A 27,027-nucleotide genomic window follows, 5' to 3' on the forward strand; every position below is an offset into this window, starting at 1 on the left:
CCCTCCATAACAGCACTGGGTGTCTCCACATCCCAAGTACCACAGCAATTGCAGCTCAGCACCATTGTCTCAAGAACAGTTGACATTTAGGGATAGGTGCTAAATGCTGGCCAAGCCAGCAATGGTTACACCCTGTGAAAGACTTAAAGTTTACTCCTCACTTAAAAACAAATCATCTGCTTGTTTATCTCGTGTATGTGCGATCTTATAGTGCATAAATTGGCTGTAATTTATCCCACATAACCATCACAGCACTTTTTAAATGAAACTGAATTGGAGCTGAAGCCCATGGATGCTGTGGTCAGGGTGTGTGCTAATATGCAATCCAATTTCTTTTTCCTTCCTCAGGAGTTCATTTATTTGCTTTTCATGTTGTACACTTGACCAGGATTAAAAGGTTGCTATTTTGGCATAGGTGACACTTAAACAAATTTGTTGTTGTGTCACCCATAATTTTCCATATCATTTTAAAAGGAGGGGATAGTACAAGGCCCAAGGTGCAGTGGATTCAGTGGCATGTGACACTGTGTCAGCAATTTGAAGCTCTACTTTTGTTTACCATGATTTCCAAGATTTGCCATGAACCCATTCCAGTTGCTTTTTACTATTACTATAAAGCTGTGTTATCTAATAGAATTTTGCTCATCAAACTTGTTACCACATTTGCTACCTGTTGTATGCAAAGAATGGAGTGAGTGTTGCAGCAGTCTCCCAGAGATGAACTGGGATTGAGGAATAGGACCACAGGTGAAAAAATACGTTCTCCACTCTGTCAGTAGCTTGGTGACAGAATGTTTTTATTGTAGCAGCACTGAAACACCATACAGCATCCAGTTGAGGCGCAGCAATGAAAATATTTCAACAGCTTCCACTTCCTTCATTGAAGCCACCTTTTCCCCCACTCTGTAATGGCTTGATCAATGTTCAGGACTATTTCTCCTGCAAGATTTTGTTTGCTTTTGACATGGTTATGAATTGTGTTAATCTGAGACTGGTACCAGGACCTGGTTCCGGTGCAGTGCCATAGGGTCCTAATGTCCAGACCAAGTGTGTCATTTCTCCACAAATATCTGGCCCATTTGCCACACAGTGAGTGAGCATGATGGCCAACACTGCTGTCGTGGAGTGCAGCTCACTTGTAATTCTTTATGCAGCCACTGGAGGGAGTGCTGATCACAGATATGGCAAAACACAGCACTTGTGTTAAGAAGTAAAGGCAGGTTTTGCCTCCCCCTGTTCCCTCCCTCGGTTCTGAGAAAGGGTCACCAGAACCGAAACATTAACTCTGATTTTTTTTCTTCATAGATGCTGCCAGAGCTGCTGAGCTTTTCTAGCAGCTTCTGTTTTTGTTCGTCTTCCTCAAATAGGTTTCGCTGCTATTTAACTATATTTTAAAGCAACATAATTTTCTTTTGTCTAAGTTAAAGCTTATGTTTGAACTTTCACTGAACCTTAGACCACAACTGTGCATGGTATTCTATAAGGATATACAGGCACTGGAGAAAGTAGAGGAAAGATATTGAAGCTGAAAGGTTATGACCATAGAGAAAGAGTGAAATGGCTGCTGCTTTTTTTTGTTGAGGGATAGTAGCTGGTGCCTTTTAATGTAATAAGGGGTTCATTTGGACAGATCTTTCCATTTGTTGGACACTGGAACTTGGTGGCATTTGTCGTAAATGGTCAGTAATAAATCCAAAAGTTCTTTAATCAGGGTGCGACCACATTGTTATTCCATTCATCCTGATTCTCTGTCAAAGCTAGAAGTGCCATGTAACCCCACTGCAAATAGACCATATGTTACTGGCATTGAGTGTGAGAAAGGGAAACAGCACAAAGAGGAATCCCTGAATTGAGTCCAGAAGACTGATCGGTGAAGAGTGACCTGGTAATTATATTTCTTGTCAAAATATAATTTGTATGTTTTATGTGCCAAGGTCATAATGACATTAACAGACTTGTATTCTGATCACGCTGGACTGTATCCATTGTTTGTGGGAGAAGGGAGTAAGTACTACACTTGACTGATGTTTATTCTGCAGTGTTTGACTTGGTAATGCCCAACAGCTTTTTGCTTCAAGCTATGACAGTGCGTGAAATGCTCAACTTCTAACTGTGGACCACCCTGTGTTTCAGTTTCCCAGAGCCTGAACCATTTGTTGAGCAAACAACTTCACTGCTAAGAGAAGTCAGCGATATCTTTCCATACCTGAATCTGACCTCTTGTTCATCCTCCATGTTTTTTGCCTCAAAATTGGCTGTCATGCCTTTAGCTGCCATCTATTCTAAAGCAGCTTTGCACTTCTGCCCATCTCACCTTCCTTAAATTGTTCTGCAAAAGGCTACTATTTCTAGGGTGAGCAGCTGCCTTGAACCACTGCGGTCCTTGGGGTGTAGGAAAATCCATCTTGTTGTTGGGAAGGGAGTTCCAGGATTTTTACCCAACGACAGTGAAGGAACTGTGATATATTTCCAAGTCAGGATGGTGAGTGGCTTGGAGGAGAGCTTGCAGGTGATGGTGTTCCCTTGTATTTGCTGGCTGAGGCCATGGGTTTGGAAAGTGCTGGTGGCAGAGCCTTGCTGAGTTATGGTAGTGCATCCTGTAGATGCTACACTTTGCTGTTACTGAGTGTCGCTGGTGAAGGGAGTGATCATTGTAGGTCACCAAGCCTTTGTTCATCTGTTATAACTTTTCATAGCGTGCTATTACATTTTGTTACTTCTGTCAGAGGATATTACAGAAATATAGGAGCAGGAGTAGGCCATTCAGCATTTGAGCCTGCTTTGTCATTTAATACAATCATGGCTGATCAAATGCTTCAGTGTTTTTACCCATATTATCTCTATAACCTTCTGTGTTAATGTGTTAAAGGTCCCATTTGGATTCAGTTATCTGCCTGTCTCCTCTTCTCCTGAGCAGTGACTTGTATCTTTATATTAGACAGCTTCTCCTTTATGTTCCAGTGCACAGATTGAATTTCTAATATAAAGATACAAGACCAGCTGTGGAAGGAAAGATTTATTTGGCGGGGTGTCAGTGAGGTTGTTAACACAGGATTAAAGAATGAGGTTGTAGAGAGACCTTCAGAGTGTTGAGAAGAGACCATATGACTATACCTTGAGAAAATAGCTGCAAAACGCAAGACCACGTCAACATGTGAGAGCAATCTTTTGAGGTGGAAGGGAGGAAGTGAGCAGCAAGCAATGAGGTGTAGTCTGCAGGGAGGAAATTCCATGTGAGTTCATACCCTTGATCTGGTTGAATGGTGGAACACACTGATCCCTCTCCTCGTGTCACATTAGAACATAGGAAATAGTTGGAATTGGCCATTTGATCCCTGGAGCCTGTCTCGTTATTTAACTAGATTGTGGCTGATCTATCTTCCATCCCATTTTCCCAGAGTATTTTCATGTATCCCTTTGCATCTTTTTAATATCTAGAAATTTGTCTTTCATATACATACCTTTGTTCATTCAGGTAGGTTGAAACGAAATTGAAGATTGATTTGCAGAGCAGGACAAATTCATCCTTCCACATTCCAAATTGGGTTGGGCCAAGCTTGGATTATGCAGTTGGATTATGAGAGTGCATTGCAATTGAATTTAGGCACTGTGTGGCAGTGTAGGTTGTGTTGTAACATTAACTGCATTTTCGGTATTGATGACAGAGGTTCACTGAATGGCAGTTGTGTTGTGTAGATTTCTGCTGGGACTGCATAGGTTATGCTTCATGAAATCTTTTGGTTCTCAAATTGGCAGATTGACTGGGCTCAGACGTCGACTGAATTTTGACATTTCTGTTGTAATTCTGTGTTGTTTATTCTCACAGAGGCATGAGTTGGGATTCCACAAGCCTGACTCGTTCCTAATATCCCTTTTTATTATCCTTTCCCCTCAACCACCTCATAACCTATTGTTAAAAATTGACGCAGTCTTGGTTTAGTAGCTAACTTTTTAGTAAATTCCACACCATGGCAGTCCTTGAGCTTATCCGTACATCTCCTTGTGGGAGACCCTTCATTGATTGGAAACAGTCTGTTTCCATCTGCTCTGCAGCCAGTTTTCATCAGGATTTATTGACTTACCGTTACTGCGATCTGGGTCAGCTATTGAAGAAATGCTCTGCAACTTCGCACAGGATGGTGTGTTGAGAATTCCTAACATTGTAAAGATGAGTTGATAACGTAGTTGACATTTCCTCCCTCTCAAGTGCATAAACAAAATGCAGCAGCTATCCTAATAGTTAAATAAAGGGCATCACTACAAACTACTAACTCTTGACTGATTAATTAGGCTTATCTTTTCAGCTGCACACCACCCACCACGTATCTCAGGGTGCCATCATTCGTTCAATGTGTTTTCAATTTTGTTCCTTTTGACACCCCCTTTGAAACTCTTGTAGAAATGGACATGGTGCATCTTTGATTCAGTGCTTGTGTGCATGCAAACACGTACCTGCAAGAGCATACGTGGACAGACACACCACAACAGTTGTGTTGGGTTTGTTAGTTGGGAAGGTCATTGTGTAGTGGCCCTGTCACTGGACCAGCGATCCTGGGGCTAATGTTCGGAGGGCACTGGTTCAAGTCCTGTCACACCAGCTGATGGCATTTAAATTTGATTAATAAATCTGAAATTGAGAGCTAGTTGGATTATGGTTGATTCTTTCTTGCAATGCTATATTCCTGCCATCTCCCCAAAAGAACAGCTTGAGAGTGGCTTGCAAATTCGCTGAGGAGTGGTCATCAACACTGCAGTCATCTGCAAACTGTACATCATTTATATCTTTGGAGGTCAGATTAGTTTTGGGACAGAGATGACTGAAGTTAAAGTACTGTCAGAGATCGGAAGAAGTGAGGCCATGATGGGATTTGAAAACAAGATGGAGAATCTTTAAGTTGCTGGACTGTGTATCACTATAACCAAAATCAGGGTGATAGACAAACAAGACTTTGTCTGAGTTAGGATGTAGATTGGAGAATATGGGATGAATTTAAGTTGACAGATTAGATACCGGGCATTAGAACATTGAATAATTAAGTCTAGAGATAAAAAAGGCATACCTGTTAGATACCTGTTGTATAGGACTTTGGTTCAACCACATTTGGAATACTGTGTATAGTTCTGGTCGCCACATTACCAAAAGGATGTGGATGCTTTGGAGAGGGTGCAGAGAAGGTTCACCAGGATGTTGCCTGGTATGGAGGGCGCTAGCTATGAAGAGAGGTTGAGTAGATTAGGATTATTTACATTAGAAAGACGGAGGTTGAGGGGGGACCTGATTGAGGTCTACAAAATCATGAGAGGTGTAGACAGGGTGGATAGCAAGAAGCTTTTTCCCAGAGTGGGGGCCTCAATTACTAGGGGTCACGATTTCAAGGTGAGAGGGGAAAAGTTTAAGGGAGATATGCATGGAAAGTTCTTTACGCAGAGGGTGATGGGTGCCTGGAACACATTGCCAGCGGAGGTGGTAGAGGTGGGCACGATAGCATCATTTAAGATATATCTAGACAGATACATGAATGGGCAGGGAGCAGAGGGATACAGATCCTTGGAAAATAGGCGACAGGTTTAGATCGAGGATCTGGATCGGCGCAGGCTTGGAGGGTTGAAGGGCCTGTTCCTGTGCTGTAATTTTCTTTGTTCTTCATTCTTTGTTCTGATATGATGGACGAGATAGCCAGGTCCTGTTTGCATTTGATGTTTCTACAAGCTGAGGAAAGAATGGTTTAGGATGCAATTACAGAGTGGAAGTATTCATGATTTCATGGATATGTGGTCAGAACATATTTTGGGGTTGAAACTATTCTGTATTCAGTTTACAAAGGGGTATTGTTAATTGTGGGGTTTCTATGGAAGCGATGTGGATAGAAAAAAAGGGCAGTAGTGCTTCAAGAATTGATTTTTGTATTCCCTTTCAGAACTGGATATAGTTATGGAGAGTTTCTGGAATCTATAAGAGAGGCGGGGGCAGAGATTACAACAAATCTTTGTCAGGATTTATTGACTGTTATGGTGCTCTGGATCATTTTGCAGAGAGATGCAGTGTAGCTCTCCATAAGATGATGTGTTTAAAATTCCTGATGTTACTAAGATAAGATAACATCACTAACATTCCCCTCCAATTAAAAACTTAAATAAAGCAGCAAGAATACTGACAGTGGCTTTATAACTTTTAGCACTAACTTTTAACTGTCTAAATTAATCTTACTTCAGCACATCATGTCTTTCAGATTTGCAATGCCATAGTTATTTCTAATTTACTTTTTTTACTTGACACTCCTGTGTAGCTGTGCAGAAATGTAAAAGTGTAGACACACTCAATACATAAGTAGTTATTTTAATAATTCAGTGATCTGAATTATAATTCAAGATGAAATTGCACCAGTACATTTTACAAACTAGAATCCTGTTTAAAAAGATGGTATCAGTGGAAAAAAAGGCCAAGAAGCTGTTACTTAAACACACAGAAGTATAAAAAATAGGAGCAGGAGCAGGCTTTCAGCCCTTCAAGCTTGCTTTGCTCGTCAATAGAATCATGGCTGATCATCCAATCCTGTTCCCACTTTCTCCCCATAACCTTTTTTATTCCTTTATTAATTCATGGGATGAGGGCGTTGCTGGCTAGGCAGCATTTATTACCCATCACTAATTGCCCATAGGGCACTTAAGAGTCAACCACATTGTTGTGGGTCTGGAGTCACATGTAGGCCAGTCTGGGTAAGGATGGTAGATTTCCTTCCCTAAAGGGCATTAGTGAACCAGATGGGGTTTTTCCCCTAACAATTGACAATGGATTCATGGTCATCACTAGACTCTTAATTCCATATACTTACTGAATTCAAATTCCACCGTCTGCCATGGTGGGATTCGAACCTGGGTCCTCCGAATATTATCTGGATCTCTGGATTAACAGTCCAGTGATAATACCACTAGACCATTGCCTCCCCTTTGATCTCTTAACTCTAAGAACTATATCTAACTCCTTCCTAAAAATATTCAGTGTGTTGACCTCAACTGCTTTCTTTGGCAGAGGATTCCGCAGGCTCTGCACTGTCTGGTTGAAGACATCTCTCCTCATGTCTGTTGTAAATGGCCTTCCCCATATCCTTAAATTGGGACCTCAGGTTCAGTACTCCTCAGTCGTCGGGAGCATCCTTCCTGCGGTTGCCTTGTCTAGTTCTGTTAGAATTTTAAAGGTATCAATGAAGATCTCCCTCATCCTTTTAAAGTCTAATGAATGTAACTCTAATGGAAATAAAACAGAGAATTGTGGATGTTGGAGATCTGAAGCAAACAAAAACAGAAATTGCTGCAGAAACCTGACGCGTCTGGCAGCATCTGTGGAGAGAAAATGGAGTTAACGTTGAGTCCAGTGTCCCTCCTTTAGGACTAGAAGGAGTTTGGAAAAAATGGCATTTATGCTGATGATGAGGATGCCAGTGAGTGGGGAAGAAAGGAGTGAGTGAGTAGGTGGAGATGGAGCCTAGAAAACGAGAGAGAAAAGGATTGGCACACAGAAGGATTATTGATAGTAAGCCAGGGAACAGAAGAAAACAGGAGGTGAAAATGTGTTGGCTGTGCTGAAAGTAACCCATTTCATGACAGGACTTGGGGTTCTAGGTGTAGGTAATAAGCAAGGAAGGAATCTGCAATTGTTAAACTCAATGTTGAGTCCTGAAGGCTGTAAGATGCCCAGGCAGAAGATCAGGTGTTACTCTTCAAGCTTGCATTGAGTCTGACTGCAGAACTGCTCAGTGAGAACATGGTGGTGTGTTGAAGTGGCAAATGACTAGAAGCTCAGGTTCATTTTTATGGACAGACTTTAGGTGTTCTGCGAAATGGTCAGCCAGTCTCCATTGCATCTGTTCTGAATGTGCCACCTTGCACGATGGCATGCAAACATGTTCATCTTATCCTTCAACAGCGGATTTTCTGCTACTATAGTTGACAGAGTCCTTCGCTATGTCTGCCCTCACTCCTCCCCGTCTGTGCTGCAACATTGATAGCATCCCAGTTGTCCTCACTTTCCATCCCAACAGTATTTGCATCTAATGAATGATGAGCCACCATTTCCACTACCTCCAGCAGGATGCCAGACCTTGGTCCACCTCTTCTCCACTCGCAACGCCTCCATACTCCCCCACGGCACCTTTCCATGCAATCGCAGAAGGTGCAACACTTGTCTGTTTACCTCCTCTGTCACCGCCTTGGTTCACCACCAAGGTGAAGCAGCAATTTATCTGTATTTCATTCAATATAAACTGCTGTATTGGTTAATCACAATGTGGTCTCCTTTGTCTGGGGTTATGGAACATGGCTGGTACAGTGGCTCAGTGGTTAGCACTGCTGCCTCCCAGCGCTATGGACCCGGGTTTGATTCCAGACTTGGGCAACTGTCTATGTTGAGTTTACACATGCTCCCCGTGTCTGTGAGGGTTTCCTCTGGGTGCTCCGGTTTCCTCCCACGGTCCAAAGATGTACAGGTTAGGTGAATTGGCATGGGAAATGCAGGGTAAAAGGGATGGTCTGGGTCTGGGTGGGATGCTCTTTGGAGGGTCAGTATGGACTCGGTTGGCCGAATGGTCACTGTAAGGGTTCTAATCTATGATTCTATTCTAACACAAACTGGGCGATCGCTTTGTGGAACACCATTATGTCTGTAAAAATGATCCCAAGCTTCCAGTTGCATGCTACTTCAACACACCACTGTGTTTCCATGCCAACATTTCTGAAGTCCAGCAAAACCTGACACAACCTGGAAGAAGGATACCTGTTTTGGGTACCTTACAGCCTTCAGGTCTTGACATTGTGTTTAACAATTCCAGAGCAAGAATGCCTCCCTCCTTGCCCATTACCTACCATCAGAACCCCAGGTGCTGTCATGAAATGAGTTGCTTTCACGCCAACCCATTTTCACCTCCTTCTAGTCCCCATTATCACCATCTAGCTTCTCTTAAACAAAAACAGAAATTACTGGAAAAGCTCAGTAGGTCTAGCAGCACCTGTGGGGAGAAATCAGAGTTAACATTTTGGGTCAAGTGACCCTTCCTCAGAACTTCTGTGCTTTCTCTAGTTTACTATCAACAATTGATTTGTCTGCCTACCCTTTTCTCCCTCTCTCGCTGGGCTCTGTCTCTGCCCATTTCTCACTCCTTTTCCCCTTTGTCATCAGCATAAATACCACTTTTTCCTAGTCGCATCTAGTTCTGAAGAAGGGACACTGGACTCAAAACATTAACTCCGTTTTCTCTCCACAGGTGCTGCCAGACTTACTGGTTTCTCCATCACGTTCTGGTTTTGTTTGTTATTAGTCCTAACCAATCCAATCTATGGTTCACTAAAGCCTTTCTAGGGAAGGCAGTTGCCTAGTCTGACCTACATGTAACCCAACACTGTCAGCAATGTGGTTACTGTTCTCTACTCTTTTGAAATAGTCCAGCTTGCAACAAACTCATAGAGTCATGCAGCACGGAAACAGATCTTTTGGTCCAACCAGTCCATACCGAACATAATCCCAAACTAAGCTAGTCCCACCTAACTACCTGCTGGCCTATATCCCTCCAAATCTTTCCTATTCATGTATCCATCCAAATGTGTTTTAAACGTTGTAATTGTACCTGTATCCACTACTTCCTCAGGAAGTTCATTCCACATGTGAACCACCCTCTGTGTAAAAAAATTTCCTCATGTCTTTTTTAGCCTCCTTGTCTTCAAATTCCCCATCTTAGCGAAAAGATAACTGCCATCAACTCTATCTATAACCTGTCATTATTTTATAAACTTCTATCAGGTCACCTCACAACCTTCTACTCACCAGTGAGAAAAGTCCCAGTCTATCCAGCCTTTTTTTATAACTGAAACCTTCCATACCTGGCAACGACCTGGTAAATCTCTTCTGAACCCTTTCCATCTTGATAATATCCTGGACGCAGTATTCCAGAAGAGGCCTCACCAATGTCCTGTACAACCTCAACATAACGTCCCAACTCCTATATTCAAAGGTCTGAGCGATGAAGGCAAGCAATGCCTCTTTAACCACCCTTCCTTTCTATATGTCATGCAAACTTTAAAGAATTATGTACCTGCACCCCCAGGTCTCTCTGTTCTACAACACTACCCAAGGCCCTACCATTAATTTTATAAGCCGTACCCTTGTTTGTTGTACCAAAATGCAATACCTCGTAGTTATCCACTTTGAACTCCATCTGCCATTTTTCAGCCCATTAACCCATTTGATCAAGATCCTTCTGTAATCTTATAAGCCCTTCTTGACTGTCTACTATGCCACCAATTTTGGTGTCATCTACAAACTTACTAACCATACCTTCTATATTTTTATCTAAATCGTTTATATAAATGACAAACAAAGAGGACACAGAACCAATCCCTATGGAACACCGCTGGTCACAGTCCTCCAGTCCGAAAAGCAACCCTCCACCATTACTCTCTGTCTCCTACCATTAAGCCAAGTATGTATCCAATTGGCAAGCACGCCCTGAATCCCATCTGATCTACCTTTACTAATTAGTCTACCATGCAGGACCTCGTCAAAGGCTTTACCAAAATCCCAATAAACAACGTCTACTGCTCTGCCATCATCAATCGTTTTGGTAACTTCTTCAAGAAACTCAATCAAGTTTGTGAGACATGATTTTCCTCGTACAAAACCATGCTGACTATTCCTAATCAATTTTTCCCTCTCTAAATACCTGTATACCCTAAATCACCTCCAACAATTTACCCACAACTGAAGTCAGACTCTGAGGGTGTCTATAGTTCCCCGGTTTCTCCTTACTACTTTGTTAAACAAAGGTACAACATTAACTCCTACCAAGATGCTTCACGAATAAAATTATGAACAAAATTTTGCATCAAGTCTTGAGTGATTTTAAAAAAAACGTATTTGTAGATGTGTGTATTGTTTGTGGGATAGCAGTTATTGCCCATCCCCAATCAAGTTAAAATCAAGGCAGAGTAAGACGCTCCAGTGGAGCTCCTCTGTTCGTCAGCTCCTGTTCCTCTTCCTTTTCTTCCCTCATGCTGCAGGTGCCTGCTTTTCCCTCGCACCACAACCCCCACCAAACTTCCTACAGTACCCTACCTGGAGGGAATGGAGAACGGAGTCTGAGACCAGCCTGGCGCGGGATGTAAGTCACAGCTGGAGGGGCTGAGTCCCGGAAGCAAGTCACGGTTGGAGTGGGAGCAGAGTGAGTGAGTGTGGGCTGAGCAGTGGCCGGAGCGGGAGCAGAGTGAGGGAGTGCGGGCCGAGCAGTGGCCGGAGCGGGAGCAGAGCGAGCGAGTGCGGGCCGAGCTGCAGAAGTGAGTCGCGGGCCGAGCCGCGGTCGGAGCGGGAGTAGAGCGAGCGAGTGAGTGAGGGCTGAGCTGCAGAAGCGAGTCACGGGCCAGAGCCCAGAACGGGAGGAGAGCAGACATGGGTCGGCAGGAGCGAACGAGTCCTGGACAGGTGTCGGCATGTGGAGACAGCAAGGTCTCGTATTCTGAAGCCTGGTGGGCACAGTCTCAGTGAAAAAGGACTATAACTTGAGTACTTTAAAAATACCTTTTATTACCATTCTGGACTTTTTTTAAACTCTGCGTTCCCATGCTCGTCTATTTTTATTTCTACTATTTCAATTCTGTAACAACACTTGAAAGTATCTATACCTAGGTACCCTATACCTAAGATAGCGCCGAGAGGTGACCTTACAAACTTTTCACTGCACTCATTCGAGTGCACGTGACTATAAAGGCTATTCTATTCTATCACTCGGGGCAGTTAAAGGTTAATCATGTTGCTGTTGGGCTGAAATCACGTACAGGCCACACCTGTGAGAATGGTGGATTTCCTTCCCTAAATGATGTTTGGGAGCAAATGATATTTTTATAACAGTCAATGGTAGTTAATGATCACCATTAGATTTTAATTTTAGATTTTAATGAAATTCACATGCCCCCATCTGTCAAGGTGGCCTTCAAACGCATATCTAAAACATTAGTGTGGAGCTCTGAATTGCTAGTTCAGTACTGGGGATGTTGACCAAAGCCTTGTTTGGAAAGGTAAGCTGAAAGAATACTTTAAAAGAAGTGATGGAGAGATTCAGAGCAGGAATTCTAGCATTTGGAGCTGAGACAGTTGAAAGCACACCTGTTGGTGGCGGGATATGTAAAATTTCAGAGCGATTAATGATAGGCAGTTAATGCTGAATTCATTATTAATGCTGACTTCCCAAGAATGCAGAAAAAATAATCTCCAGTAATTACACAGCTTGACTGTCTGTGCTTTGTTTCAGAGAGTCCTGCGCTCTTCTCTGATTGTTACCATGCTGCCTGCTGTGTCTCAGCATGCCACTGTAGCTTCAGCATCCTTCCTCTTCCTTGCACAAGTTTGAGATCAATACAGGACCCCTTCAGGTGTCCTGGTGAGATTGACTAATGCATCATAGACCAGAGTTTGAAGCTGCGATCTTCCTGATCCATGCAGCTCAGCTCTGCACAGGGCGGCTTGGAACAGGCAGGGCATGCAGTGACCAAATTATAACTCCATCTTGCTGAAGTTTTTTTAAAAATCCCATGGTTAGTTCTGACTCCTTTGAAAGAGTAAACTTATTAACCCCATTTGCCTTTGCTCTTTCCCTATAGGCATGGAAAATATTTATTTGTTATTAGTTCCCTTTCAGGCAGTGCATTGGATCGTAATGACTCAGTGTGATTTTTATTTTAAGAAAAACATTTACTCCCCAGTTATGGAATGCTTGTTCTTCGACACTTTGACTAAATTATAGCAGACTTGAAGGAATTCAGTTATCTCGATGAAGTTGAGGAACTTGGCTTCTACACTTTGGAAAGTAGAATGTTGAGGGGACATTTACTAGAATTATTTGAAACAAATCATTTGACAAAAACATATTTATAAAGCACCCTTGTGATGAAAGCTTCTAAAATGCTTCACAGGAACAATATAAAACCAAGTATGACATCAAGCCACATGATGAGGATTAGGTCAGATGATGAAAGGCATGGTCAAAGAGGTAGCTTTTAAGGAGTATTCTTTGGTTCCTTTGGCAATCAGCTTGGTTTTGTCCTCTGACTTCTAGCTGTACAACCACTTGAAACAGCTTCTTCTTATTTGCAGTCTAATGATTTTGAATAACTAGCTTGCAGTTTTTTTAAATCAGATCTAAGGAGAGAATCCCACCTCTTCCAATATCCTAATGGACCTGAAGCCCCTTATTGTGGCCACTGTTTTGGTAAACCACCTCTGCACTCTCTCGCGCTCCCTCCCAGGCTTTGACATCCCCAAAAAAATGTGGTGCCAGAAATTGATCTCTAACCATTTATTGTAAGCGTGCTATCATTCAACAATTTTCTTTGTGTGTGAAATCCAGATCTTCTGAAAGTATGCATTAGGAACAATGTTAACATGAGGAAAATATATTAATGTAAGAATCGGAACACATCTGGTTATGAATTGTTTTTGTGGAGTAATTGTTGCGTTCTCCCCTGAGTTTAATGATACTCTAGAGATCAAAGCATGATTCAGTTCTCTACCTTTGTTTCATACCACACCACATTACATTGGTCATGTGCCAAAGTGCTCAACACCACTACGCTCATTACAAATTTTAGTTTGCTTTAAATAATATCCTATCTTGGACCCTTTGCCGTGCTTTTTGTATTTGTGACTGACCTGAGACTTGCAGAGATTAAACTGCATGTAAAGGACTTACATGTTTGTAGGAAATTTTACTCCACTTTATTTCAGTTGTGGTATCCCATTTAATTTAACTCCCCCCCCCGCCCCCATTTAACATATTCAATCTTTCCCTTGCTACTCCATGTGTCTAGCTCCCTTTTGTAATATTGCAAAGTCTCTTAGCTTGGGATAGTGAAATCCAGAAAATGCCATTGAACACTTTGCTATGGAAAATTTGTAAGATGTTTCAGTGATTTTGTGCATAAGAGAAGCTGGATTTGTGTCCCCACAGTGCTTAATTCTTCAAGGAGGAGTTTTGGAAGGGGAGGGAAATATGATCCAATTTGTAATAACAACACTGATTGTTCCAAAAAATTATTTTAAATTTAAGCCTAAGTTAAAATCTATTGCTCACGTTGGAGAAATTAAAAGTGTGAAAGAGATGAGGTAAGCCAAAGTGATTATTGGGAAATGCCAAGTTCAGATTTTTAAGAAGTAACTAGGTTCAATTAGGATGATGATTCAGGGCTACGAAAGCACCTTTTTCCACTTGGTATATTAGAAAGGTTTGTGTCAAGTATTTTGGTAAGTCTGGGAGTCCCTGTACCTTGTGCTTTTTGAGTAGTGGAAGTGGAAGCAATTGTGGGTTGTCGAAGATAGACTGTACGTTTTACATGTAACCCTCACATCCAGAAGCACCTCCTTTGCTGGACTGGTAACACTGGCTTCAGCCAGAATCAGACCCTTGTTATATGCTGGACGGAAAAACGACTGCCTCTGTCTGCAAGGGTGACACTCGTTTTGACAGTGAGTTACCTGTTTTACCCGAGCCTTATCTCCTTCCAAGCATGAAGCAATGTACTCTAAAGGGGACAGCTAGCCTCTTCACTGCTGCCTTGCTCTGCTTTGTTTTTACTTTGCCAATCTTGAAACATAGGCTGCAAGGAATCTTTATTGTAAACTGTTACTGGACACACTCTTCCAGTGGTTATTCACAATAAATGATAGTTTTCAAACTTTCGGTACTTTTCCAAAGGGTAAATGATTCCTTTATCATTTTGCCTGAACCTGTCATTATAATTGATCTCCAACATCTCTGAAATGTACATTGTGACTGGTGCAGTCAATGAATATAGAATATTCAATCGTGCAAAAATATGTACTCAAAAATATGTGTGAAGAAGCAGGCCTTCCTCAATACTTCGCGAAAAGCAGTTGAGTCTGTTTGACTTGTTTGGAAACATATTGCAGATAGAGTTTTGTATCTCTTCTATATATTGTAGACATAGGAATTCTCAATTAACTGTAGAGCTGAAAAATTTTCTAGCCTGTTTTGGTGGTGTTTTTGTTTCTTGAGTCAGAAGGTAGAGATTTGAATCCTACTCTAGAAGTTTCGGACCTTGATCCAGGCTAACCTTTCAGTATATTCATGTGAAAGCTGTAATGTCGGAAATGTCATCTTCCAGAAGAGATGAAAAACCAAATTTCTTTTTTCCTGTTGTTAGAGATCCCATGACAGTCTTTTGAAGAAAGTGGAGGTAGTTCCTGTTGGGAATCATTGAGTCATAGTCATACAGCACAGAAACAGACCCTTTACCTGCACTTCTCGCAGTCTAGTCTGCTGCATTCGCTGCTTCTGTATATTGGGGAAACGAAGTTTAGACTGGGTGATTGCTTTGCAGAACATCTACTTTCTGCCCGCAAGAAAGATCCTGCGCTTCCAGTTGCCTGCCGCTTTAACATACCATCCTGTTCCCTGGCCAACATCTCCATCTCAGGCTTGCTGTAGCGTTTCATCGCAAGCTGGAAGAACAACACCTCATTTTCCACTTGGGAACCCTGCAGCCCTCTGGACTCAATGTAGAGTTTGATAATTTTAGGGCCTGACCTCTCCCATGTCCTAGCCCCTTACCCCACACATCAGGCCTCGTTATCACATAACCTGCCATTACACACTACCTATTGTTAGCTACTAACAGTGTCCATGAGCAGCTAATCACCCTCCTAGCCAAGTCACTAACGATTCCTTTTTCTGTCCGACTGTTCTTCTCTCTCTTTGGGCTGTACCCCCACCTATCATTTACTCCTTACCACAACTCCTCACTCTATCTTCTGCATATAAACTTATGTTTTCCTAGCTTCTACCAGTTCTAAGGAAGGGTCACCAGACCTGAAATATTAACTCTGACCTGCTGAGCTTTTCCAACAACTTCTGTTTTTGTTCCTATTCCTATACTTAGCATGTGGTACTGGAAGTATTCCCAAGATTACAACTTTAGTAGTCTTCCACTTTTAATCTACTGTCCAACTCTCTCAATTCCTGCTGCATGACCTCATTTAATTTTTAACCCATGTTGTTGGTACCTACATGTTCCACATCTACTGGCTGTTCACCCCACGCCCTCACCAACTCCTCTTCAGAATGCCGTGAAGGTCCAACCGCGGTGCCACAAACTCGGCTGTTGCTGCTCTCCCCTGAGAGGCACACCCCATGCGTTCAGACACAGACACGCACATGCACATGGAGCCCACACAGAGTATCTGTCTGAGAGGGGGATGATGACAAGGAGCTCCTGCACTACTTGCCCATGCTTTCTAGTCATCCCGATGGTCATCCAACACTTCGCTGCTTGTATAGCCCTTGTAGTGTGACCAGCTTGCTAAATGTGCTATCCGCGATGTTCTTAGCATCACAGAAGCTCCATAGGGAGTTCATCTACAGCTCGTGCTGCTCCATGTGGCTAATCAGGGGGAGGTGACAGCCTAGTGCTATTGTCACTGGACTGTTAGTCCAGAGATACAGGTAATGTTCTGGGATCTGGATTCAAAACCTGTTACGGCCCATGGTGGAATTTGAATTTACTAAAGAAAACTGGAATTAAGAATTTAATGATTACCATGAATCCATTGTTGATTATCAGGAAAAACCCATCTGGTTCACAAGTGTTCTTCAGGGAAGGATACTGCCATCTTTACCTGGTCTGGACTACATGTAACTCCAGACCTGCTGCAATGTGAACTACAATTGCCATTTCAAATCCACAATCTTTACCATTTTGAAGGACAGGTGTAACAGATGGATGGGACCATAACCGACAACAGGTTCCATTCCATGTGCCATCCCATCCTGACTTGGAACTTATTACCATTTCTGCAGTGCCACTGTCTCAAAATCCTGGAACTCCGTAACAGCACTTTGGATATCCTTGCATCCCAGGGATTTCAGCAGTTCAAGAAGGCAACTCAGAAAATTCTTGCCTAGCTAGCAACGTCTATATCTGTGAATGAATTTTAAGAAAAAGGTAGGCTACAAATGGAAGCTACGTATATAATGATGAAATGGACACATTTTATATTTGAGTTGCTGAATTGTGATATTGTGTCACTGCAATTAATTTGTCACCTTGCTACTAATATCACTTTTTATTAGTTCTCAACCTCGAGCTCTTGTTAAAAGTTGAATTTTGAGAAGAAAAATGAAAATATTTGAGTTCATGTTGCAGTTTTCACAGCCAGTGGATGTATTGAGGTGATTCAATACAGACCTGGTAAGGATGGTAGTTTCCTTCCCTTGCCACAGAGCTGCTGTCAGTTCCCCTTTACCGTCAAGTTCCCTATCACTAAAGCTGTCTTCTTTATCCTTGCCTGCTGCGCAGCAGAGTCAGTTGAAGTGCCACAGACTTGGCTGTTGCTGCTGTCCCCTGAGAGGCTATCCCCATCAGTATCCAACAGAGAATACCTGTTTGACGTAATCATATCATAGAATCCCTACAGTGTGGAAACAGGCCCTTCGGCCCAACAAGTCCACACCGACCATCAGAGTATCCCGCCCAGACCCATTCCCGTCCCCCTATAACCCATCTAATCTACACATCCCTGAACTCTACAGGCAATTTAGCGTGGCTAATCCACCTAGCCTGCACATCTTTGGACTGTGGGAGGAAATCCACGCAGACATGCGGAGAATGTGCAAACTCCACACAGATAGTCACCTGAGGGTAGAATCGAACCTGGGTCCCTGGCGCTGTGAGTCAGCAGTGCTAACCACTGAGCCACCATGCTGCCTGTGAGAGGGGGACGGCCTCAGGGGACTCTTTCACTACTTGCCCATGCTTTTTAATCTTCCTTGTGGTTACCCAACACTTCTCAGCCTGTGTTGCCCTTAATGGCTAAACTTGCTATCCACGATGTTCTTAGTATCATGGAACCTCCATAGGGAGTCCATTCACAGCTCTACCTGCTGCATGCGGCTAACTGGGGGAGTTGACAGTGGTATTCACAGCAAGTGAAGTACTTGAAGTGTGGTCGCTGTTGTCAGAAACACAGTTGCTAACTAAGAACAGTGAGCTGCCACAAACTGCAATTTGATTAAAAACTAGATAAGCTGTTTCTCTAACATTGATTGGGAATTAAATATTGACCAGGAAAACAAGGAGAATCTGCTCTTTTTTTTTTGCAGTAATGGCTTGGGATCTGTTATGTGCAATTAGGCAGGCAAATGGGAGTTGGATTTAATGACACATTTCCTCTTCTGTTAATTAATTGTCTACCATCATTCAAGACTGGAAGTGGCAGGACTGCAGAGCTTGATGTCCATAGGTTATACAGTTGCTTGGTCCTTATTGCTTGCTGCTGGACAAAGATGAAGTATAATGTGGGAAAATGCAAAAGTGTCCATTTAGGTAGGAAAAATAAAAACAGCATATTATCTAAATGGTTTGAGAGAGCAGCCTGTGAAGTGTACTAGTACTGTTTATTACATTAGAGTGCTATATAAATTTAAGCTGATTTCTCACATTTCTGAATCAGTGATTCTTTTTTCCCCCCCTTTGAGCAAGAATGTAAGTTTCTATTTTGTTTCTTAGCTTCTCGTTCCTGATGTTTTATTACAATGAAGAAAGCAAAGTTGTTTCCAGGGCAATCATGCTATCACTAAGTTCCAGGTTTTTGAACCGTCTGAACTTCAGTCTGGGCTTCTTCATGCATTGCCTTGAAGGAAACTTTTCTATCTGGGCATTGTTTAAGTGGGTTTAATTTCTGCACTTGCTGAGGTTATGAAGGTCTGTCCTCCTAACCTCTCCTCTCACCTGAAGCATGGTGACTCTCTGGTTAAACCACCACCGGTCTCCTCTCTCTAGAAACATAGGATCAGGAGTAGGCCATTTGATTCCTTGAGTCTAGTCCGCCTTTCAGTCCAATCATGGCTGAGCGTGGAGCTCAGTACTCTAATCCCATCCTCCCCCATATCCCTTGATCTCTCTGATAAGAGAGCAACTCTCTGGTCTGGTAAGATTATAGCGACTTTACCTTTGATCCTCAATTAGATCTCCTCTCATTCTCCTAAGCTTTTGAGAGTATAGACTAAACTACTCATTCTCTGTTCATAAGACAAATCCCCCTCATCTCTGGAATCAACTTCATGAACCTTCTAAGAACTGCCTCCAATACAACTACATCCTTTCTCAAATAAGGGGACCAAAACTGTACTCCAGGTGTGGTCTCACCACTGCTTTGTACAGTTGCAGCAATGCTTGCCTACTTTTATGCTGTACTCCTTTAGCAATAAATGCCAAAATTCCAGTTTCCTTCTTCATAACCTGCACTACCTGTATTGCAGTTTTCTGCTATTCATGCATGAGGACACCTATATCCCTCTGCACAAAATCACTCTGAAATTTTTCTCCATTCGGAAAATGTTGCCTTTCTGTTCCTCTGATCAAAATGAGTAACCTCATACTTATCAACGTTAAAATTCATATACCACATTTTGGCCCCTTGTTTTGTCAGATTTCCAGCATCCGCAGTTAGACCATAAAATGTAAGAGCAGAATTAGGTTATTTGGCCCATCAAATCTGTTCTGCCATTAGATCACAGCTGATATGTTTCTTAGCCCCATTGTAACGAATGATCCCCTTACTAATCAAGAACCTATCTATCTCCGTCTGAAATACACTCAATGACATAGCGTCTATAGCCTTCTGCAGTCGTGAGTTCCACAGATTAGCCACCCTCTGACTGAAGAAATTCCTCCTCATCTCGGTTGTAAAGGGTCATCGCTTCACCCTGAGGCTGTGCCCTTGGGTGCTAGTTTCTCCTATTAGTGGAAACATCTTTGTCATGTCCGCTGTATCCTGGCCTCCCAGTATTCTGTAAATTTCAATCTGATCCACACCGCTCCACCATCCTTCTAAACTCCAGAGTCCTCAATCACTCTTTATATGACAAGTCCTTAAGCCTTGGGAATATTTTTGTAAACCTCCTTTGCACCCCCTCCAAGGTCAGCACATCCTTCCTCAGATAGGGGGTCCAAAACTGCTCATTGTATTCCAAATGTGGTCTGACCAGAGCCTCAAACAGCATCAGCAGTGCATATCTGCTCTTGTATTCTAGCCCTCTTGAAATGAATCCTTAACATTGCATTTGCCTTCTTAACTGCCAACTGAACCTGCATGTTAACATTAAGAAAATCTTGAACTAGCATTCTCAAGTTCGAAGCCTTTCCCCATTTAGAAAATAGTCTACACCTCTATTCTTCCTATCACAGTGCATAACTCCACTCTTTCCCTCATTGTATTCCATCTTCCACCTCTTTGCCCACTTTCCTAGACTATCCATGTCCTTCTGCAGCCTTTCTGCTTCCTCAACACTACCTGTCTCTCCATCCATCGTTGTGTCATCTACAGATTTAGCAATAATGCCCTCATTTCCTTCATCTTTGTTTTTGTTCGAGTATTGGGTAGGAGGCGACACTAAGGGCAATGACCTAGTGGTATTATCACTGGACTGTTAATCCAGAGACGCGGGTAATGTTCTGAGGACCTAGGTTCAAATCCCGCCACAGTAGATGAATTTGAATTCAATAAAAATCTGGAATTAAGAGTCAGTGATGATCACGAGTCCATTGTCGATTGTCAGAAATACCCCATCTGATTTATTAATGTCCATTAGGGAAGGAAACCGCATCCTTACCTGGTCTGGCCTACATGTGACTCGAGACCCTCGAGTCACAGTAGGCATCAGCTGTGGTTGGGAGTGGTAAAGATGGAACGATGGAGAGAGACTTTGCAAACTGGGAGAGAGATTGTCGTTTCAGGTGGTGGGTGGGAGTTTATATTATTCAGAGACTGCAGCGGGGCCTTGGAGAAGCTGCAGGTCAGTGGGAGGTGGTTGGCAGTGGTGAGCACCCACCTCCTAGCTCATAGGCATTGCTGAGAACATGCTTATATGCTAAATTATCCATTCTTGCCTCCCTTCAGCTGTAAAAAATCTTGACTTTTAGAAAACCTGGCCTGCGACCAATAACTTTAACATTCTGTTTAAATCTGAGACATCAGACTTGCCTCTTCAGGTTATTTTACCTTCCCAGTCAACCTGTATTAAACTGTTAGTGGGCACATTGGAGGTGCATTGATTCACCTTTAAGGCATGCTGTAATTTTTACCAACCTTCAGCTGTCTTTCTTTTGTCTGCTGGGGGGTTAAGATTCGCCCCTTAGAATTTGGGCTCTTATCCTAGCCTTTATGCTTGTGTGAGAGACCAGGCCTGGAAAAGCAGTGATTGTGATAATTTCTCTATTCCAAAGAAAATTTTTGTACACTTAATGTTGCTCAATTAAACCTGCAGTTGTCAGTCAGTATACAATAGACAGACCAACCATGGCTCAATAACTAAAAGCATACAATGCAAGAAATACTGTTGCACTGCATGACTCCCTAATCAGGAGCTGTTCATCAAGTTGAAATTCAATGAATTTGTTAAACCATTTAGTTTCCACTGCTTGTGATTTTTACACTGTGGCAGCTAGGTGCAATTCGTTTCGTTGCTGTAGTTCAGAATGTTAACTGTGTTTGTCTGTTGCGATCGCTCTTGCTCTCATTCGCTGTCTCTGTTCCCCTTCTGTGCTGAGTTACATGATCTCAGCTGAGGTGATTGCAGTTCATCTTGTTGCTTCTGGAATATGGAGGGGCAAATCCACCAGTGATTTGCAATTTGGAGCATTTACATGTGCTGATAATGCTTGTCCGAACACTTGGCGTGTCTTATGTTTGACTGTGATTGTCCTTGAAATCAACAGCCTGCTGACATTCCCTTCGCTATTCAGAATATCTGATCGCATGGATGTACTAATAACAGTTACGACGACTTTTGGTGCGGACAGAGGGGGTGGAAAAATCCTTTGCAACAATTCTAGTGCAGTGAAGAATGAATCTGCACATGGATATAGCTAGTAGGCAGCGATTTAGACTCTACCTCTGTCCTGCTTTACACAGGCACATTAACGCATTAGATAATCCTGGCTACCTTCACATATAATAACATTTTATTTTTGCTTTCCAGAAAGCCCACAATGTGTTCTCCTGAAAATCAACTGATAGAACGTCTGCAGATAGGTACTGCTTGTAAGACTTTTGAACCCTCTGTAGATCTGAAGTTACCTTTCACATATTTTGGAACACTGTTTTACATGATGTTGCAAGGCTTAAGGAGTACGTGGTCTTCAACTCTTCACAATAAATTTATGATACCTGGAATATGTCTTTGATTTCCCTGTGAAAACTCATACAAGTATTATAAGTTCAAAAATTTGACCTGCAGAAGCACTATTAAATATGACGAGAAAGGTGATCCCTTAGCGAAGAAAGAAAGGAGAAATTGTTCACTTTAAGTTAGTGCATCCTTGTGCAGCTGCCATCTTCTTTGCAGTGGCCCAGGCTTAGGGTCAAGACATCAATTTATTCTGTAGTTGGTTTGGAAATTATGCATGGGATAAATTGGAGGAAAATTAATTAATTACTTTCAACTCAGTATTTCAGTGCCAATGCAGCAGATGTGGGTTTTATAATGAAATCTCAACTGGTGTTATTACTGAACAAATCAGATTCCACACTGGAATCTGGCTTGATAGATCATGTTTTGGTTTTAACAAAGCAGTCTTTCACTAAAACACAAAACGCTGCAGATATGGTTTTAACAATAAAGCAGTAGTTTATTATGCAAAAAAATTGAGATCAAATAGAATAAATTAAACTATTTACATATAATACACAACGTTTTGAAATACATGGTAAAATGTAATCCCCATTAATTGTTGAATTACTCCTTTATAATACTTAGACCAGAAAGAATTGCCTTCTCTTTCAAATCTGTTGTGCTTAATTTCAACATGGCTTCAATTCCCTGCATTGAAAAACTGAGACTTTTTCATACCACTAAACTGAGACTTTATCATCTTCAAATAATTCCTTCAGGGGTTCAACCAAATCCGTCCGGTCTATAGCTTCAAAACTAAACTCCTTCCACTGAGGTAACCTCTTTCTTAATTGTCTAAACTATCTCCCTTTCTCAGGGTCAACAGTTTTACATATCCAGACTCAGAATAGACTTTGGCCAATTGCCCACATTGAAAATTAAGCTTTTTAATTCCCCAAACTTTGGGTGTTTCTCCTAACTGAAAGAAAGAAAATAATTTCCAGAGTCTTCTAGCTGAAAGCCTGATGCACCACATTGTGTACTTCGTTTGCTAATAAACTGATAATGTAAACAAACCCCGATTACTCTCTAGGAAGTGTTTCTCTAATTCTGTGTTTTGAAATAAATCATTAAGGCTGCAGAAAAACTTGCAAGTTAATCCTTAAACCCTTTCAGATACACTCAGCCCATGTGCCACTAGGTCAAAATGATAAAATCCAAAATAATTAATACTAACAATATATAAATTTCAAATCTTACATCAGCGTTTCAGGCTGGTACTGAAACTGTTGTGTACCTCAGTTTGCCTGCTGTTATGAGTGAAGTCAGATAAAACAATGTCCCTGAAAACGCATGACGCATCTCAGTTATTTCGGACTACATGGGAAGTGGTCACTCTTTGATCACTGCTCTAGGGTAAAGAGCTGTAACCTGGTAAACCTTTCCTGCAGGGTATAATGTCTTAGTTCTAGTATCTTTTTTTGCATGTCCTTTGGTGTCAGAATCCTTTCTGTAACACGAAGACTAGAACTATGAACATAACGAACAGTCTGGTATGACTAAGGTTCTAATACACAAGTTTCACAAAACTTCATTGCTTTTCATCTGTTTTAAAAACATTGTAATGGCTGCCTTAACCTGTGTCACTTCGAGTAATTTGGCTGTTTGTCCCTACAGATTACTCTACTCCTTTACCCCATTTAGGCAGTTGTTTTCTAAGAAATCCGTGGCCTCATTATTCTTCCTACAAAGTGTATAATTTAACATTTATTTATTTGTATTGAAGTTCATTTACAAGTTACACACACATTCTGCCTTCTTCTAAATGTGTTACTGGATTCTATTGCAGACATCCTCTCTACTGACTACAAGCATATGAATAAGGAACAAGAACAGGCCATTCAGCCCTTTGAGTCTGCTGTGCCATTCAATAAAATCAAGGCTGATTTGATTCTAACCTGAACTTTACATTTATGCATATTTGCGATAATCTTTATCCTCTAGTAATTAAGAATCTATCCGCTTCTGCTTTAAAAATATTTAAAGAATCTGCATCCATTGCCTTTTGAGGAAGGGAATTCCAAAGACACTCAACTCTGAGATAAAAAAAATTCTTCATTTCTATATCAAATAGGCAACCCTTTATTTTTAATCTATGTCCCCTCATTCTAAATTCTCCCACTAAGCAAAACATTCTTTCCACATCCTCCCAGTCAAGTCCTCTCATTATCTTGTATGTTTCATTAAGTCACCTCATTTTTCTAAACTCCAGAGGATACAGGCTGAGCCTATTTAGTCTTTCCTCATCAGACAATCCACTCATTCCAGGTATGAGTAAACCTTCTTGGAGCTGCTTCCAACATTTTACGTGCTTTCATAAGTACAGTGATTGGTTCTGTACAGTATTCCAGATGCAATCTTACCAATATCTGGTGTGACTGAAGCATGAGCTCCCTTGCATTCAATTTCACTTGCAATAAAGTATACATTCTGTTTGCTCTCTTGATTACATGCTGTACCTGCATGCACTAGGACACCTTACACCTCCAGTTGGTATTATCTGCAGATTTAAAAATTGCATCCTCAAAGCCTCAGTACAGTCATTTACTTAAATGGTGAATAATGGTCTCAGTCCTGATCCTAGGAACACTGGCATCACACAATGCCAGATATTAACCATTTCCAAAAAGAGAGAATTAACCATCTACCCTTAACATTCAATGCATTACCATTATTGAATCCTCAACTGTAAATATCCTTTTGACCAGAAACTGAACTTGATTAGCCATATAAACATTATGACTACAATATCAGGTCACAATCTGGGTATTTTCTGGCAAGTATCTCACCTCCTGTTTTCCCAATGCCTGTCCATCATCTTGGGTGAATGAATCTCCAGTCTCACTCCCTGACAAAGCAGCCTGCTTGATTGCCACTCTGTCTATCGCCTTTGATATTTATTCCCTCCCCACCAGTTCACAGTGTATACCATAAAGATGCAGTGCAGCAACTCAGTAAGTTCCATTTGACAGCATCTTCCAAACCTACAATTTCCACCATATAAACGAACTTGGGTAGTAAATGTATGGAGTGCAAGTTTCCCATTGCCATGTCTTGTCTGTTGCTGGGTCAAAATTCTGGAACTTCCTCCCAAACAGCACTGAATGTACCTACACACCTTGGACTGCAGTATTCAAGAAGGTGACTTGCCGTCATCTTCTCCAAGATAACTAGGGATGGGTAATAAATGCTGGTCTAGGTAGCGATGACCACACCCCATGACTGATTTTAGAAAAAAAACATGATCCTCTTTTTGCCAGCCTGAGTAACTGCCTTTGGCCCTTTTACTCTTTTGTAAACAGATTGCTATCTATTCCACTCCTGCATCCCCAACTCAATTTGTTTTGTCATTAGTTATGAGTCTGCCTTATCAAAGGACTTTCTGGACTTCTGTTCCTTTTAGAAGTCCAAAAATATTAGGCCTTCTTCATTACCTTTGTCTGCCCAATCTCTTATTACTTCAAAAAATTAATAAGGTTGATCAAGCATGATATTCCCTTTTGGATTCCGTGCTGACTACTCCTTATTGTATTTTCAGCCTCTAGATATTTTTCTTTTTCATCTTTGTTTAAAGATTCCATTATCTTTCCAACTACTGGCATTGAGCTATTTGGTGTATAGAACCCAGTCCAGGGAACTATCTCTCTTTTAATGTGTTGAAATTTTATTAGCTGCACACCAGTTCTGAGGCACTGTTCCATTTTCCAATGAATTTGCATGTCTATGTAATATAGTCATGTTATAGCTTCCATAGTTGGTTTTAGTATGCCCGAATGTAGTTCATTCAGAGCAGCGGGTATTTTTCTCTCTCTGTTTTTATTATATTTCACAATTATTTCCACCTCCCGTCTTTACTGTATGAATTGATTTTTTTTTATTATGATGTGTTTACCACTTCATTCTCAGTATAAAAACAAGCAAAGCATTTTTTTTAGTATTTGTATCATTTTATCATCATTACGTATATGTTTGTCATTACGTATATGTTTATCATACGTATCCCTGAAAGGCTCTGTTCCTGTTTCTTTTCCTCTTGTTATTAACATATCCATAGAATTTTTTGGTGTCTTAATGTTCTTACGTCATCGCTAGTCCTTTTTAATGATTTTGCAGTGATCAGCTATTTGACAGAGACACTGCTTGTCATTAACTCTGATATATTAATTTTGTATGTTGAAAAGAATTGTTACCTTAGATATTCATTCTTATTGGTATATTTATTTCATCATGTTAAAAGTAGGTCCTTGCCAATGGCATAGAATCATATAAAATTGACAGCATTGATAAAGCCATTGAGCCTAATTTATCCATACCAGTATACAGGCAGTTTCTGGTTACCAGGATGCTGATCATTCTATGTTTTGATTCATGGGTTTGCACTTTGTCTGCAAGTGGAATTAATTTCCCAATTCCTATCCCATTTTTCTATTGCCACATTCTCTGACTTTCATATTTTTTCACTGGATTGAGTGTCACTCTTAAGGTCGGCATTTGTTGTTCATCCCTGACTGGTAAACAAACTTGAACAGGATGCAGTCCATCTGGTGTAGGTATCTTCTGTCTTCCTTTCATCCCTTCTCCACTCTTCAACCTTTTCTCTTTCTCACTCCTCTGCCCTGTACAGTAGCAGGGCAATATAATTACAGAGTGGTGTTTCTGTTCAAAGTTTCCATTATAAATATGGCCATTGAGTTTATAGAATTGTAGAGATTTGAATTTCTAACTGATATGCTTAAAAAAAAATGTGTGAATTTAAATGGGGGCTGTGTATTCTTTCTTGCCAGTTAGCTCATCCTCTACACTT

At 41.4% G+C, this 27,027-nt stretch overlaps 1 protein-coding gene across 3 annotated transcripts in view; it reads left to right on the forward strand.

Moving 5' to 3' along the window:
• mindy4 (MINDY lysine 48 deubiquitinase 4) overlaps nt 1–27,027 on the forward strand; it is a 173,345-nt gene that overhangs the window by 29,717 nt on the left and 116,601 nt on the right. For all 3 annotated transcript variants that reach the window (XM_048616068.1, XM_048616073.1, XM_048616079.1), the window contains one exon: nt 22,032–22,084. In XM_048616068.1, coding sequence (XP_048472025.1) covers nt 22,032–22,084 — 53 coding nt within the window. The remainder of the gene's footprint in view (nt 1–22,031; nt 22,085–27,027) is intronic.

The sequence above is a fragment of the Rhincodon typus genome, chromosome 2 (assembly GCF_021869965.1).
Source record: "Rhincodon typus isolate 14 chromosome 2, sRhiTyp1.1, whole genome shotgun sequence".
NCBI classification, from domain to species: domain Eukaryota; kingdom Metazoa; phylum Chordata; class Chondrichthyes; order Orectolobiformes; family Rhincodontidae; genus Rhincodon; species Rhincodon typus.